Genomic DNA, 16,657 nt, shown 5'->3' with positions numbered 1-16,657 from the left:
ATCTGCTAGGTTAATACAATTTGCAGAATAATTCTAAGACAATATTTGCCTTTTTCACTTCATTCTCTCATGAGTGTACAGTGAAGCTTTCTAGAGTCTATACAGCACATCAATTCGACAACAGATTAAATGCAGAAAAAGACATGAGAATACAACTGTTTTTTTGTTTTGTTTTGCTTTGTTTTAAAATTAAGTCAGACATTGGTTCACAATGCCACCCTTCTAATTTTGGGGAAAATATTTTTATCATGAAAATGTGTTATGTTAACATGTAATGGATTTAGTATTGATATTTTAAATGAATTGATAACAAAACATTGTTTAATGTCTCAGTTTTTATTTATAACATGGCAAATATTAATAGATAAAGCCACATAAATAAAAGCTCTTTGTGATCTTCAATCATTTCTGTGGGCATAAAAGGTTCCTGAGATAGGAACTTTGAGAACCACTGCCCTTGTGTACTTGCCTGATATAAGAACTGTTTGCCACATTTGACAACAGGGATTAGAAAGAGAATTGGGGCAGGTTTTCTGAGAGATAACTTGTCTTGGTTAAAAAAAATCATCTGCATCAAGATAAATCTATCGCTTTTAGTTAGGACATCTTTTAGAAATATAGCAAATGTTAATACAAGATTTCTTTTTCTTGGTGACATTTAATGGAAATACACACAGTCCTTGTAAAAGAAGAGGCACAGGCATGGAAAGGACTTGGAGCAGAGCCTAGCACAACAGTAAGCCCTTAGAATAAGTAGTGATTATTACTATTTCATCATTAGACTGTGGCAGTCCTTATTCACTTGACAAGTATTTGTTGAATGTCTCTATGGTCAGCGCTGGGGTTTCAGTGGTGAGCAAAACACACACAGTCTGCCATCAAAGAGTTGATAGTCAAGTGGGGGAGGCAGCAGAATAGTGTGACATTACATATGTATATAAATTACGAATTGTGGTAAGAGCTTTACAAGAAGTGATGGAGGTATGACTACATAAAGGAGATTTGATCTGATTTTCAGTCAGACAGTACTTCTCCCAGGAAGTGCTAGCTGAGCTGCAATTTTGAAAAATGAGCTGACGGACTTAAGGAGACACGAGGGAGGACAAGCATTGGTGGCATATCCAAAGGCCTTTGAGGTAGGAGCAAGAATGATGAGAAGCCGGTGTGGCTGGACCCCACAGGGCCAGGGCTAGAGTAGTGAATAGCAGTAGTACTAGAGTCCAAGCTATTTGGAGCTCTATAGGCTTTAACAAGTACTCTAGGCCTTTGTCAGGTGGCCAATGGGGAGCCAAGATTTAGGAGCCTGAGGTGTGATAGGACATTTGTATTTTGGGGAGGTCCCTGGCAGCTAGCGTGTAAGGGACAAGAGTGGAAAGCAGAGAGTCTGTGTGCAGGGCTACAGCAGTACCCAGGCGAAAGATGATGGAAGCTGGAACAAAGCAATGGCGGAGGAAAGAAAAAGTGGATGAATTTTAGACGTATTTTACAAGTAGGGCCCACAGGGCTAGTGATTAATGTAAAGTTTAACTAACACAGTAATCACACAAAGTCAAATTCCCTTTCCAGTAAGGGAATCAACTAACTAATGGGATTATTGAGAAGTCACAGAATTTCCCCCTTTTCCAGTGATGCTCAGGGCCCATTGTGTATTCTGTCAGCACAAACAAACCGCGCGTACAAGGCTCCATTACTCAGCCCGCGCAGGGGACTCACGTGACTTTACCACTTGGAGTTCAGCAGCGTCGAACCGCAGTTTCCTGGGCAACGCCATTGTCGGGCACTCTGGGCGGGGGCGGGGGTAACTAAGGACAACGGACCGAAGAGAATTCCGGAAGAGAGGGAGAGTCAGGGAAGGGAAAATGGGCAGCACGTGCCACAGCTCTGGCCATCGCGGGTGATTCGAGGGCTCTGCACGAGGCAAGAGCACAGGGTGGGAGGAGCCGGAGAACGCACCTGCGATTGGCAGGCGGGGGGTACTGGGACGCTTGTGATTGGGCGAGGCCACGACGGAGGGCTGCTTTTTGAACCGCGTAGGGTTCTGGGTAGCAAAGGCCTTGGAAGGGTCTTAACCGAAAGGGGGAGGAGGAAAGTCACCAACAAACGGCTGAGCTCACAATCCTGACCAGGAGCAGGCCAGGGTGTCCCCCTCCCCCCATCCCCCCATGGAGAGAGCCAGGCCAGAGCCACCGCCTCAGCCCCGCCAACTGCCGCGGGCGACCCCGCCGCGCCCACTGCGCCCAGCTCCGCCCCCGCTGCCAGTCGAGGGCACCGCGTTTCGGGCAGTGGCCGTCGAGCCCCCTTCGTCGCCGCCCGCCCCGTGCGCAGCCGCCATTGCGACCGTGGCCTCGTCGTGCGGGGAGGCTCCGGCGTCGGGCGTACTGCCCTCGGCGCGGCGGCTACTACACGTGAAGCCAGAGCAGGTGTTGCTACTGTCGCCAGGGCCACCACTGCCCCAGGCCTGGGACGAAGGCGCCGCCGCCTCGCCCGCGCAGGCGCGACTGCTACAGCTGAGACCCGAGCTGCTGCTGCTTCCACCGCTGCCACCCACGTCGGAGGGCGCACCCTGCAGTCCAGAGTTGCATCCTATGCAGCCCCGGGCCCTGCACGTCAAGGCCGAGAAGCAGGAGCCTGGGTCTAACTTGGATCCTTCGGTGGGGCCTGGGAGGGCCATCGAGGCAAGCCATAGGGCCTCCAGGGCGGCCAAGGTGGAAGGCCCTGGGCTGGCTCTCGACAGCTGCCGATGGGACGAGAAGAAGGGCAAATTGGAGGCGGAGGAGGTCATGAGGGACGAGGTGAAAGGCGGGGAAGGCAAAAGCTTGACTGCCGTCAGAGAAGGAATCATCAAAACAGAGGAGCCCGAGAGACTCCACGAGGATTGCAGACTTGGCGTGGAGTCCGCGTCTAATGGACTGGTCCATGGCAGCAAGGAGGTCATCCTGGCCCAGCCGTCCAGCGCCTTTGGGCCGCACCAGCAAGACCTCAGGATCCCTTTGACTCTCCATACCGTCCCCCCTGGGGCACGGATCCAGTTTCAGGGACCTCCAACTTCAGAGCTGATCCGATTGACCAAGGTCCCGTTGACACCAGTGCCCATTAAAATGCAATCCTTACTGGAGCCTTCTGTAAAAATTGAAACCAAAGATGTCCCGCTCACCGTGCTTCCCTCAGATGCAGGTATTAGACAGCAGGGGAATGTGGTTTACAAATTTCGTCTTTGTTGACCCATAGCTGACATGTCAGCAGTTCAGAAGCCTAAATTAGAAAAGTAAAATCATGGAACTGATTCTTTTCAGGGCAGAGTCTGCACAGGTATCACTGCTGATTGACTTGTACGTATATCAGTAAAATACACTAACCCATTAAAGATTCCCAAACATTAAAAAAAAAATCTATTTTAAGGCCCAATGAAGTTGCGATTTAGATGTGACTAATGTCTATTAATATACCAAAATAGAAATATTCTTGCTAGACAACACAAAGCCCTCAGTTTATATGCTACAGATAATCAACATTTTAAAATATTGTATTATAGTAGCTCAATGTTTTTATGTGTATCAAGAAGTAGAAGAAAAAATGATGTTTAATGAAAAAATGGTTAAATAGGAACGTTTTACTGAATTTAGAGGTGATTTTTTTTTCTTTAAAAATGAACAGTACACATTTTTCTAGGAGAAAATAGTACATGATTAAATGTAACATTTTAGTATTCTACAAGCTAAGGACTTAGAAAAATATTGAAAATGAAAATACTGTAGAATAAGCTAGAAATTTTTTTTCAAAGAAATGACAACTGCAAGTAGATATTTTTATCCATTTCCAAATATATAGTTAGAAAATTCTTATTTTAATGTTTAATTCAGAGAAAACATTATGCCAATGAATGTCATAGAAAGTCATATTAATCTTCATATTTTCATTCAATTTTATATTTATTCTTTCTCCCCATCCCACCCTCATGCTTTTATTTTCAGCAGTTTTTAAACTTTGTTTATATTTTCCAGAGGAGAGGAAGGGAAAGCTTTCTTTATAATATTTATTTCATCCTTTGTGTTTTTTAAAAAGTTTTATTATATATCAAGTAACCCTAAAACAAAGAGAAACAATATAAGAAGTTTATAGACAGTTATTTTTGATGAATTATGTAAGAGATGTGAATTTAGCCAGCTTCCTTTATTGTGATTTCAGCTGGATCTGTGACTCTCAAAAAGTCACTTTTATTATTTTTCTCTTGTTTTTCTCTCAGGACATGGGACTAATGTTGATGACCCACTTGGCAGCAGCTTCACATTCATAATGAAATACAACTAATATAGTATTATAATATTTTTACTTGAATGGGCACTACAGTGGCATATAAATCACTTCCTTTAAACATTTAAGAACGCCTACCTAGTGCTGGGACAATAGTCATGAAAAAGTCTTAGTTACTGTCCCCCACTGATAGAATATTTTTAATGGGAAATAAATTACATGTTAATTATTGTAAGAGTTATTAATAAAACTCAAAGAATAAGCCAGCAGTTTACTGTGTCTTCAACATTATTTCTTCCACAATATCTTCAACAATATTATTCTTATGAGGAAAAGAGGAGTCATTCTAAGCTACAACTTAGAATGCTGAGTTCAGGGGTTATGAGGAATTCTGGAATACTGGTGTTCTTTGGCTATATTGAAGTGTATGTTTTCTCCAGATATTTAAAAAATAGATAGAGATGGAGGGGCACCTCACTTTCAAATTGCGTGTATGTGTCACATTAATTAGTCTCTTAATTTTTGTCATGTAGGAATACCAGATACTCCCTTCAGTAAAGACAGAAATGGTCATGTGAAGCGACCCATGAATGCATTTATGGTTTGGGCAAGGATCCACCGGCCAGCACTCGCCAAAGCTAACCCAGCAGCCAACAACGCAGAAATCAGTGTCCAGCTCGGGTTAGAATGGAACAAACTTAGTGAAGAACAAAAGAAACCTTATTATGATGAAGCACAAAAGATTAAAGAAAAACACAGAGAGGAATTTCCTGGTAATGAAAGGAAATGAACAAAGCTTCTTTCTGGTTTCTTTTAAATTTATTTAGGTAAACAGTAGGTTAGGTTGAGATTGAAAGACAAAAATGTGTAATTCTTTTCTGATCTGATATGTACAATAAAGAGAATAATGGCTAATATTGTACTACTGATTAAATTGATACTGGGCATAAGTTTCCTTAAACAGAACCAACTAGAGGGATATCTGGTCTCATATTTCTAACTAATGCAAACCAGGGGACATACAGTTTTACTGTGATTTGGGTTAAATATGTAGATATAAACTTAATGGAGGTAAAGCTCCAGAGTTCTAGGCTATAATTTTGCAAATATACTAGAAAATGAAGTGTTAAAATCATAGCAATAGAAAAAATATGCATTGCACACTTAAAAGCAATGAGAATGCAGGGGTTAACACCATGCTCCATTTCAATATTATATGCTTATCAGAACAAAGTCGTGCCTTCTGATTGATACATTTATCCTCACCACAATGTCGTTTGAAATGAATTCTGATTTCCTCTCCAGCAGTAAGGACATTAAGATTAAGCTTTGGTAAATGCACAGTGTAAGGCCAACGTGACTGTGCATAGTAGGAAAAGAATTATTTTCTCTAAAACACAAGCACAAAGGTTCTAAGGGGGGAATGGTCAGAGGCAGTGATTATAGGGAACGAGTGATTCTCCTAGTTATACAGTGGTTACAACTGCCATAAGGCCACTCATCTGACTTTGGAAGGAAATTGGGTTGCTGGTGGACTTGGAGACTGCCAAGGCCAGGAGAGTGATTCTTCCTGAACTAGACATAAAAATAATGACTGGTCGTTAGTGACCATTTCAGTGTAAGATATAGACAATTGTATCTCATAAAAAGTGAGGAAACAGGAAGAGATGAATACTGTCTCACTGGAGCCTTGTTTTCTAGGTAGAGGAAAAGCTTTAAGATTCAAACTCAATGCCTTGAATGCCTTTAACCACAAATTCAGTATGTGTCTTTGGATATAAGACATTTGACCTTGCTCTTCCTTTGAATTACAGGTTACAACATTGACCACTAGTTAGGAGCTATATGGATATATATGCTAAAATGCACAGAAAGAGTATCATAGAACTGGAAAAGATACCTTAGACAATAACTTTTTAAAAATCTTAGACGTGTTTTGGACTCTTACTATGAAAAGAACTATTTAAAGGCTAAATAGGGTCTATATATTCAAATTTTAAAAAGTGTATCTTCTTCTATAGGTTGGGTTTATCAGCCTCGGCCAGGGAAGCGAAAACGCTTCCCTCTAAGTGTTTCCAGTGTATTTTCTGGTACCACACAGAATATCATCTCTACAAATCCTACAACAATTTATCCTTATCGCTCACCTACCTACTCTATGGTAATTCCCAGCCTACAGAACACCATCACTCATCCAGTTGGTGAGTTGGTTTTATTGTAGATTATGAATTTTTAAATAACTGTGTGAAAATTTTGCTTCTTAAGTTGAAATTTCGATTCTGTTAGCTTAAGAATTTAGAAAAACAATGTTAAGTAAAAAACAAAATGAAGAAGAAAGTGAAACATTAAATTGGAGAAGAAAAAATTTCAGTACACATCAAAGCACTTGGTTAGCCCGAGTAGCAAATATTCCATGTATAAAACCTCAGACCTTTTAAGCAAATCAGGATGAACCCACAGATTAGGCAGATAATGCAGGAAATGCCTGAAGTAATTCAATAGGAAATAGGAGTATCTTTTTATTACTGGCATTAAAGAATGCCTTACTAATGGGGTCTGAGGCATCCTGTCCTGGAATTTAGTAATGATGACTGATCTGTTAGGACTGTTCTCTTGCTGCTCTAGAAAAGCAATGAAAGTAATCTATTTTCTACCAAATGTTTGGTTCATTATATTGTCTTTCCCTAAATTCTCCCCTATTATCAGTTCCTTACAACATCCCTGTCTCCTGCTTTTAAGAACCCAAAATTGAGAATCTAGTAACTTAACTTGTTATAAGGCTATCCATTATTGGTCCTTCCAGAACCTGTTTTAACCATCTCTTAGGCAGAGCTTTTCACATTCACTACCTAAAACTATTGCTCTTTCCAGTATTCACTTGCTCAGCTCCTCCCAGCAGTAAGGGCACCCCTGTATGCTAAGAGGTTTAGGAATCTTGAAAATTGACTTATTAGAATCTTTGGCATTTTCACTTGTTTTCTATGTAGCATTTTAGAAGTTGATAACAACAAAGCCACATTCAAGATGTCTAGATTGAAAGGGAAGGTGCAGAAAGCTGATTCCATATCCCTGTTCTTTCCAGCACAGCCAGGCACTTGCACCCTTCACTATTTGTCAGTATCACCTCTCATCGTGCATTTCAACCTAGGCTTTACTACGTTTGTGTTAACTTACCTTGTTTTGTCTACTTTGTTATTTATGATTTCTGCTTTCACAATCTGTTTCTTCTCTTAATCCCTTTGTCTGAAACCTCCCTTCCATCTGCTTCTATCCACTGCGAAATGCTGTATGTTTTCTCTTCCCAGGAATAGATTTATTAATAATGTTCTTATTTGAGGCAGTTGACAGTTTTATACAACAAACAGTTGACCCTTGAACAACATGGGTTTAAACTTCATGCATTCCCTTATTTGCAGATTTTTTCACTAAATAGAGGTGGCCCTTCTTCTCAGCTAATTTTGCATCTGTGGACTCAACCAACAGCAAATACTGTTTTTGACCTGGGGATGTGGCAGGCCAACTGTATCCGATGGTCCTGTGCCATTTTATATAAGGGGCTTGAGCATCCATGGATTTTAATATCCCCTGGGGTCCTGGAACCAATCCCTTGCAGATACCGAAGGTGGACTGTATTAATTTTATGCAATTCTGAGCAAGATATGGGGTAGATAGAAACTGGAAGATTTTCTCCTAATGTTGACAGAGTTCTTGCATCCATGATGTTGTATTTAAGTAGGGCAGGGAGAATTATAGGAAGCATTTCAGAGGCATATACAACAGTACTTAAAATTAAGGCACTATAGTAATCTTTTGTTCACTATTTTTTCACACTGTCTCTTACTTTTGGTGATACGTGGTGTCAGTAAAGATTCTTTTCTTGAATCTCAAATGATAAACATAAGTTATTACCTTTTAAGTATAATTTGGGAATTGTTTTCCCAGATATATATCTCAATAGTTAATGATGAAATTTGTTATTTTGCTGCCCAATTTTAAGTTTTGAAATATGTTCTTTTAATGTGTTTTCATCAGGTTGGCATTATATTACTTACAGGAGTTGATATCACTTGCAAATTTGGAAATTTCACTGTATATTTCATTTTGTAAGTCATTTATAAAACTTAAATATGTACACATTATAGCACAAATCCCTAGGGGAATCATACTTTTAATCGCTTGTCATCTGCAGGTGTGAATTTTTATACCTTCCTTTTTTATTTCTTTCAACTAATTTTATATTATGTTTTAAATATAAAGTCATGCTAATTTTATTTTTCAAACTTGTTTGCTTTATTCCCATGGTAGAAATCAATTTAGTGAAGTATGATTTATCTCTTATAGAAACGATTTACTCTACTTTTTCTAGAAACCTTTGTGCATTAATATATTGTATAGATTTTGCCAGCTTTTCAGATGTAGAAAATAGGCTCGCCAAGCTATACGTAGTTCTCAAGGTCACCACTTGCAATAGTGAGTTATGTTGACTTTCCAAAAATGCTCTGGCAGAGAGACAATTTGTATCTACTTTATCTAATATATTCTCAGTTCTAACTGAGTCTCTCTACAGTTTTTAGGTAAATGCCACCCAAGGTCTAGTTATATTCATTTTGTCAATTTGGATTAGAACATTCTGTGAGCTTGACATTATACTGCAATTGATCTAATATTCTTAACCTTTATGCTATGGAAATGAATTAGGGTTGAGAAATCTTCTTAAGGTCTTATTTAGTAGGAAGGAGTTTATTGAATCTCTCTGTTCTCCTTTCAGTTCCCTTTAATACTGTAATGACTATTCCACTGATTCTCTTCATTCTGTAAAAATCTTGAAAGAATCAGTTAGTATTGACTGAGGTTCCTCAAATGTGACTCCTTCAATTTTCCTTTGGACTACCTAATTTTTATTTGTGTCTGACTTATACACTTGGGCTTCTCCATTTTATGCATTTGGACCATCTTTTCATTTTAAAAAGACTGTTTTTGAGGTGTATTTTTTTTTCTTTCTGGGTTTTTAGCATTATCATATAAAATGACCTTCATTTTTCTATGAATTTTTAATGTTAGGTATCCCTGTCAACTTTTTTTTCCTAGCCAATATCTATGTTTCCAAGAATCTAATAACTCCAGGGTGGAGGTTTTTGGGGGTCTTTTCATGTTTGGATATTAAATTTAAAATGTTATGATCCCTACTGCCTAATATTTCACATACAGAAGTCATGCACTTTCTAGTTATATCAATTATTTGGTTCTCACTCAAACTTATTTCATTTTACTGTGTATTCTTCTAAAGCTGTTTGTTCCTATAAGCAATCATTTATTTGTCCAGTAACTATGTTATCCCAGCACATTTCTGCCTCATTAAGTCAATCTATTTGAAATCTGGTCATGTAATTTGGTTCTCCCTTGATTGGGGTGAATGTTTCTATCTCAGATGTCTTCTCAGTCTATAGTAAATTCCAGTGCCATATTTGCGTGTCTATCTACCTGTCCCTCACTACCCGATGTTTATTAAATACCAATGATGGGTCAAACTTTGTGCTGGGGATGAAATACAAAGACATTTTTACAGTCTCTGCTGTCAAAGAGTTTATAAGAGTTGTAGAAAGGATTGATACAAATACTGATTTTACTATCTCTTTGAGAACTCTATAATACCTATCTTGTTTGGAATTATTCCTACTACGACCAATGTTTACTCTGTCTCTCACATGTAATGCCACATCCCAAGCTCTTCTCCTGTTTCTAGTTTCTGAAAGTGCTTATAGCATGATAGTCCACAATTCTCTTCATATATCTTTCTTTTATCAAATGTCTTCGATGCCAGTTATGCCAGGATTTTCATTTTATTGTAAGTATTCAAATTTGTTTATTTGAAAGGCTTCTGGAACTTGGATAGACATTATATTTATCTTAGCTTGGCTTTTAAGTGTCACGTTGTACATATATGAATTTTCTAGTGAGATTATTTTCTTCTCTACATTTTATTTCTCAAGTCTGAAATTGGTTTTCCTTATTACATCTGAACTCAGTTGACATCTTTGTCTCTCCTGAATGCATACATTTTCTCTAAATTTTTAGTTTAAAAAATGTTTACTACTATTTTAATTTTGTTGGTTGTAGACATAAGGTGCCATTTTGGTTTATCCACTTCTTCTTGCTTAATCAACCCAAACCAAACCAAACCAAAGCAAGCCGAACCTCCATCATTCTGATACTGTTATCATCCAAACAATCTGATCTTGTCCCTGCCTTGAGGTCCATTCCAGCAAAGTGTTATGTCCATAAAAGATGCAAATCTGGCTTGAAAATCCCTTGAAGGTGATGTAGCTCTTTATTTTAGGTTTTCTTGAGGGGGAAGGGAAGGAGGAATCACATGCTTCACTATACAGTAAGTCTTCTTGGAGCTCCTCACTTGCTTTGTCTCTCCCCGAAGTCCTACTTTTCTTACTAGCAGTTGCCTAATGGTCTTTCCAGTTCTCCATTCCCCTTCTTTGTCGTTTTATCTTTATTTCTTACTCTATATCTCTCTAACCTCTCCTTTTCTCTCTGCCTCTGTTCTCTCTCCTCAGCCATATGCTGGTCCTCCTCTCCTTCTTACTAACCTCCACACAGCTTTTTCGTATAGAGAAATCTGATCTGTTTTCAGTTTCTGCCATTCTTCACTCCTTCACTGTTCATCCATCCCAATTACACAAAAACAACTTCATTGCATCCTTCGTTTATTCAGCACAGACAACGGACTCTTCATCTTTGGAGGTGGATGGGAGGAGATTTGCAGGAATTATTGAAAACTATTAATAATGTTTTCTTTTGTCCTTGTCATACTAGTCTATAGATATGCTAGCTGCTTTAACAAGCACCAAAACATAATAGTTTAAACATAATTATGATTTATTTTTTATCCATGTAAAGTCAAAAATAAGTGTTTCTGAATGGTGGATGGTTCTCTTCCAAGGGGTGATTTCTGGACTCAGGCTTTTTCTACCCTGTGTTTCTGCCATCTTTAAGATGTGGCCTCCAAGGCCACAGTGTAATGTGCATGAACCTGCAGAAGAGAAAAAAGCATGGAATATCATGAATTGTTGTTTTATTATTTTTTTGTTTGAAACATAATTGACATAACATTGCGTTAGTTTTAGGTGTACGGAGGTGTGAGAGATTTTTATGGGCCCTCTCAGAAGTGGTGCACATCACTTCTACTTACATTTCACTGGGTAGCCCTTCAGCCACATGGCCACTCCCAACTGCCAGGGAGGCTGGGAAATGTAATCTAGCTGTGTGCTAGAAGATGAGGAAACAGGTGATGGGCTGGTCTTCAGACCTTATCTATAGTTTGATGTGTTAGAGTTCTGCCTTTTCTGTAAGTCTTTTCTGTTCACTGACAGTTTATCAGCGATGACTAGATGGTGCGGATGTTAACTGCCTCCTGCTTAGCAACCTGGATTTTGACGTTCAGGACGTTTTCATTATACTTCCATGTCTCTCTCTGTCTAATGTTTCACCTCAGACCAGAACAGAGGCTGACACATTAGTTGCTTAGTGAAATTTTGTTTAATTAAATAAATGCATGATTTATCACCCCTTGCCTCACTGGTACCCCTTCTTTTATAGAAATGTCTTTGGTAGGAAAGAAATTTGGAATCAGCTAAAAGATGAGTCCCTTCTTTCTTCAATAACTGCGATAATATCAATGGTCTGTACAGCTCCTGTAATTTATGTTTCCTTTGCCTAGAAAGACCATTCAACTTCTGAGAATTAAGAGCTTCTTGTACTGGGTATAGGGCAGAGAAATCTGAATCAAAGGTAACTTTTAGGAGATGTCTTGAGTGCAGTGATTATTCAATTAATAAAACTTGGAGAGATTTTATAAGTCAGCCTGGTTTGGTTGTTTAGAGGAAGTTTAGATCCCTTTAAACCAGATTAGTGGTAGACATGCTATCAGCTATAGGCTTGTTTGTTACTTTGTTCTTTCTCTCACCTAGTCATACTGTTCTTAGCTATTATTAACCAGGTTCTGTGTTAAAAACTGTGGACACAAACACGAATAAAACAGTTTCCCTTCTCATACTCCCAGTTTCATGACGTGGTTGGGCTGGCAGAAATGTAAATAATAATAAACATTTATACTATTTTCTGGTAAGTGATAGATTTACAGGCTGTGCAGGAACAAGGAGAAAGGAAATTATTCTTGATCAATCAGGAAAGGCCTGACTAAGGCCTGTGCCTCACAGGTGGGAGGCCTAGTCCACATAAGCCCATCAGCTGAGAATCAGGACAGCTTCATTTACACGCTGCTCCTGTGTTGCCTCTACTTCACTGGGTCAGAGGCCGTCTTGAAACAGGTGGATGTATCCCTGTTTCCCTATGTCCAGGTTCAAGAGGGGTATTATCTGCCTTATCAGGAGAGACAGGCCTTAACTCGGCAAGGCTGAGCAAAGCTCAACCTTCCTCTGAGCCTCTGAGAGGCATTTCTAACCACCGAGTCTGAATCTTCTGTATTAACAGAGACTGAACTGCATTTGGAATAAACTAGGTCATGCCTCTATTGCTATGGCTTCTCTCTCTATTTCTTTGGAAAAGATTAGTTAAATTTAGGCTAAGTGTGTCATTTGGATAATTCAGCAACTCAATCAGCAGGCCTCTCTTCTTCAGAAACAGAAAGATCAAAGTTTCCCCTGCCTTTAAAAATTCTGCCATGTCCATCGTGCCCTGCTGCAATAATATTCCTTTCATATATGTCATCAATTGACCTGTGGCAAGTCCTATTCTCACTTGAGAATTACTCTCTGTATTCATATTGAATACAATAAAGTGAAATAATTGTACTGATTGTTTCCTTAGTTTTTTTCAACTAAAAATTAAATGTCATTCATAATTTGGTTTAATATAGAGACGTACACGAAACGAAAGAAAAATGACCCATGCCCACTATGCTGACACCTCTATTAATATTAAAAATAAAATTAATGTATGTAGATAATAGAAAATTCAAACAGAACTTATAGGTATAAAATGCAAGTCTAGCTTTTCCTACCACTCAACTGCCCTGTCTCCTCTCCCAGATGACCACTCCTTAAAATAACCAGTCAGTAGTTTCATATTATTTCTTTTAGAAACATTTACATATATATATATGCGTATGCCAGCATTTGTGTGTATTCATCTTTTACTCCATCACTCAATAATTTTATTCATTTATTTCTTCATCAAAAAAGTTGTTGAGTGCCCATTCAGTGTCAAGCAGAATTTAGGGAAATAACAGCAGTGAACCAAACAGAAAAGGTCTCTCCTTTCATGGTGCTTAGAATCTAGGTGGGAAAGAGAAATCACAAAGTATAAAATAAGTAAACAAGATGACTTCAGTTTGTTCAAAGTGCCATAAAGGGGATAAGTAGATGTGCTGATGCTATTAGGTAAGGTGGTTAGTGAAGGCTTCTGGCTGTACAGTTTATAAAATTCAACTGAAAAAAAGAAACCATGGAGTGACTTAATTAATGCCTGACCTATGATATTTTTATTTCTAAAGGTGAAGCCCCACCTGCCACCCAACTGCCCACACCTGCAGTCCAGCACCCAAGCCCCGTCACACTTTTCCAGCCCAGCGTCTCCGGCACTGCCCAGGTGGCCCTCCAGGCTCCAAGTCTGCCCCTGCGCCCAGCACTCCCACCACAGCGCTTTGCTGGGCCCTCCCAAACGGACACTCAGGAGCCGCATTCCGGAGAAAACCGCTCTGTGAAGAGACCCACACCTGTCTCTCTGCAGAGCACCAGGATTCCAACCAGTGCAAGTACTGCGCACGTCAGATTCACAAGCTCGACCCTCCCACCTCCCAAGGAGTATCCCAGTGTTTCCCCTTGCCCCAGAAGTACTCCAATCCCCCAGGCCCCGCCTATCCCACACCCCCACATCTGCCAGCCCCCTCCCCTTGGCCACCCCGCCACGCTGTTTGGGACACCGCCGCGCTTCTCTTTTCATCACCCTTACTTCCTACCTGGACCTCACTACTTCCCATCAAGGTAAATGAACTTTTTCTTTTCCTTGCACCTTCAAATACATACGGCCAATGAATGTTTACCTCTGAAGGCATCTCCTTTGTACTGAAAAAGGGACTTTCTCAATTGTGCTTAGAATGTAATTTAAATTAGAGGCTGAATCGGGGCCAAGCAGTTAACATAAATACTTGAGGGGTGCAGATGAGGACTGGGGGAGCCAAAGAGAGTACTTGCTCCATCTAATGGGGCAGCTGCTATTCAGCTCCAGCTGACTGTTGCCACATGAAATATGGGCTCCAATGTTGTCAGATCTGATTCATGAGAAAAATTAGTTAAAATGGACCTTAAGATCGTTTAGCCAACCCCCCTTATTGTATAAAGCTCTGTTTCTCACCTGTGATCTGGTTAAAATGCAGATTTCTGAGTCAGTAGGTCTGGGGTATAGTAGTATCCTATACCAGGGTATAGTAGACATGGTCTTCCAGATTTCTAATAAACTCCCAAGCGATGGCAATTCTGCTGGTTTGTGGACAACATTCCAATAGCAAGGGTCTAGAGAAGAGCACTTGATCTGAGAGGTTAGATGACTTGTCCAAAGTTACACTCCCTCCCTCTCAGTGCCCCTTTTAACCAAAAAATTTCCCTCACCAGTCAAGGGATTGATTACCATCGGGAAGTATCTAGGGAAAACAAATCTGTCACTTTTGATTTTGGAGTGATAGAATTTAATTGCTTTAATTGCAAGCATCCTAATAGAGTGGTATCAACCTCTACTTTTCAATTGCTGTTAAGTATGTAGACAGAGTTTCTGCTGACATGGAGAGTTATGTGTCTGATACCAGTATTGTATTGTTATTTAGAAATTAAAACTACTCCCCACTTCGGTATACCAATGCTTTAACAAAATAACTTTTGAGATATATATTATGTTGCTTCAATTCATAATGGGATTGCTTGCTTTCAAGTCCTTAGCCCAGGACTGAAAAAAAGTGGAAGTAGGGGATCAGATCAGGAGAAAGGGAGATTTTGCTACCTGTGGTTCTTTTTTTTTTCCCCTGTTGGTTCTTTTTATCTTTAGCAGCTTTCAGAAATCTTTCAGTTCCAGGAATCAAACCTCAAGAGACTTGTAAGGCCAGGATTTGATTATCTCTTCTCACTGCTATCTGCCAGGAGCAGAGATTTTATAGGAATTTTAGAGAATTTTACAGTTTTCTAGATATAAGAAGAGTGCTAAGGACATAGCTGGAATTTAACAAATGAGTAGGTTTGCAATCAGTCTTAGTTAGACCATTAAGGTCCACAAACTAAAGTTGCAGAAATTTTGTCTGTGTTACGTAATTCATTTTGTGATACAGCCAAGGCTTGGACAGCACTTACTCGTAGGACAGGAGAAAAAGAAGCACCTAGAAGAGGCTGTGCCCACAATCTCATTCTTATCCCTGTCATTTTTGTTTTGTTTTGTTTTTAGCATTTTGAGAGCTAGGCATTTTACCCAAGTCACAGGATTGTTGTGACAATTGTAATTCTCACAACAATCCTGTGGACTTGAGTATAATACTCCCTCACTTTTTCAGATAAAGAAATTGAGCAGATGTTAAATATCTTTGTTAAGGTCACACAGCTAGTAAATGGCAGAGCCAGTAGTCAAACTTACTTTTCTATCTGCTTTTGAATTCCATGTTTGTTATTTCCACTTATTAGTAAGGCTTCTCAATATAATGGTTCTTCTTGATTGGGAGCTGTTAGTTGCTAGCAGAGAATTACATGGAAAATGTGTGCTTTTGAATAAAAAAACTCATATAGCCAAGTGAATGTTTGGGCAGGATATGTTTCCTTATATAGTAAACAGATAAAATTATAGGAAGTTTATCTCCCTTACTCACGACAAGGCTTACAGGAGTTGTCTGTTAATGTACAAATAATCTGATAATGCAAAGAACATTTTAAAAGGAAGCTCTGGAAAGTAAGCCCTTAGAAGACAGAAACTATAGTATTATCTTTAATACCACATTGCTAATTAGTAATGATGCTATTGGAGGAACCACATGAAGTGAATTAGTACTATTGTACTGAATTTTATTTCATTTAAGAATGTCAAAGCAGTATGTCAACTATAACCATTAAGCTGCTAGTATTCCAAAACAGAAGACCAGCCTTCAAAATTATCATATGGTTTGATTACTTTTCTAACTTCTCCCTGTATGCATACACATATGATGATAATTTCCCCCAAATAAATGAATAATCTTATTTATGCTTGTTTAGATAGAATATTTCAGTAAAATCCAGCCTGGCTATATGACAAATTTAATTGATTGCCTCTCAATTTTTCTATTGTCTCTTTTCCCAACTGATAACAGAATATTCTATAAAGAATATTCTATAAAGAATATTCTCCCCTAATCTAACCTGTTTAT

General features: G+C 39.2%; 1 protein-coding gene across 2 annotated transcripts in view; it reads left to right on the top strand.

Moving 5' to 3' along the window:
- The first annotated feature begins 2,162 nt into the window (after positions 1 to 2,162).
- Positions 2,163 to 16,657, top strand: part of SOX30 (SRY-box transcription factor 30) — a 24,173-nt gene continuing 9,678 nt past the window's right edge. Inside the window, exons 1-4 of one of the 2 annotated variants that reach the window (XM_019740378.2) lie at positions 2,163 to 3,174; positions 4,785 to 5,024; positions 6,273 to 6,452; positions 13,775 to 14,264. In XM_019740378.2, coding sequence (XP_019595937.2) covers positions 2,163 to 3,174; positions 4,785 to 5,024; positions 6,273 to 6,452; positions 13,775 to 14,264 — 1,922 coding nt within the window. The remainder of the gene's footprint in view (positions 3,175 to 4,784; positions 5,025 to 6,272; positions 6,453 to 13,774; positions 14,265 to 16,657) is intronic. The other variant, XM_019740387.2, reaches the window with a different exon arrangement.

Source organism: Rhinolophus sinicus, linkage group LG10 (assembly GCF_036562045.2).
Source record: "Rhinolophus sinicus isolate RSC01 linkage group LG10, ASM3656204v1, whole genome shotgun sequence".
NCBI lineage: Eukaryota > Metazoa > Chordata > Mammalia > Chiroptera > Rhinolophidae > Rhinolophus > Rhinolophus sinicus.
This window is presented reverse-complemented; position numbering and strand designations above follow the sequence as displayed.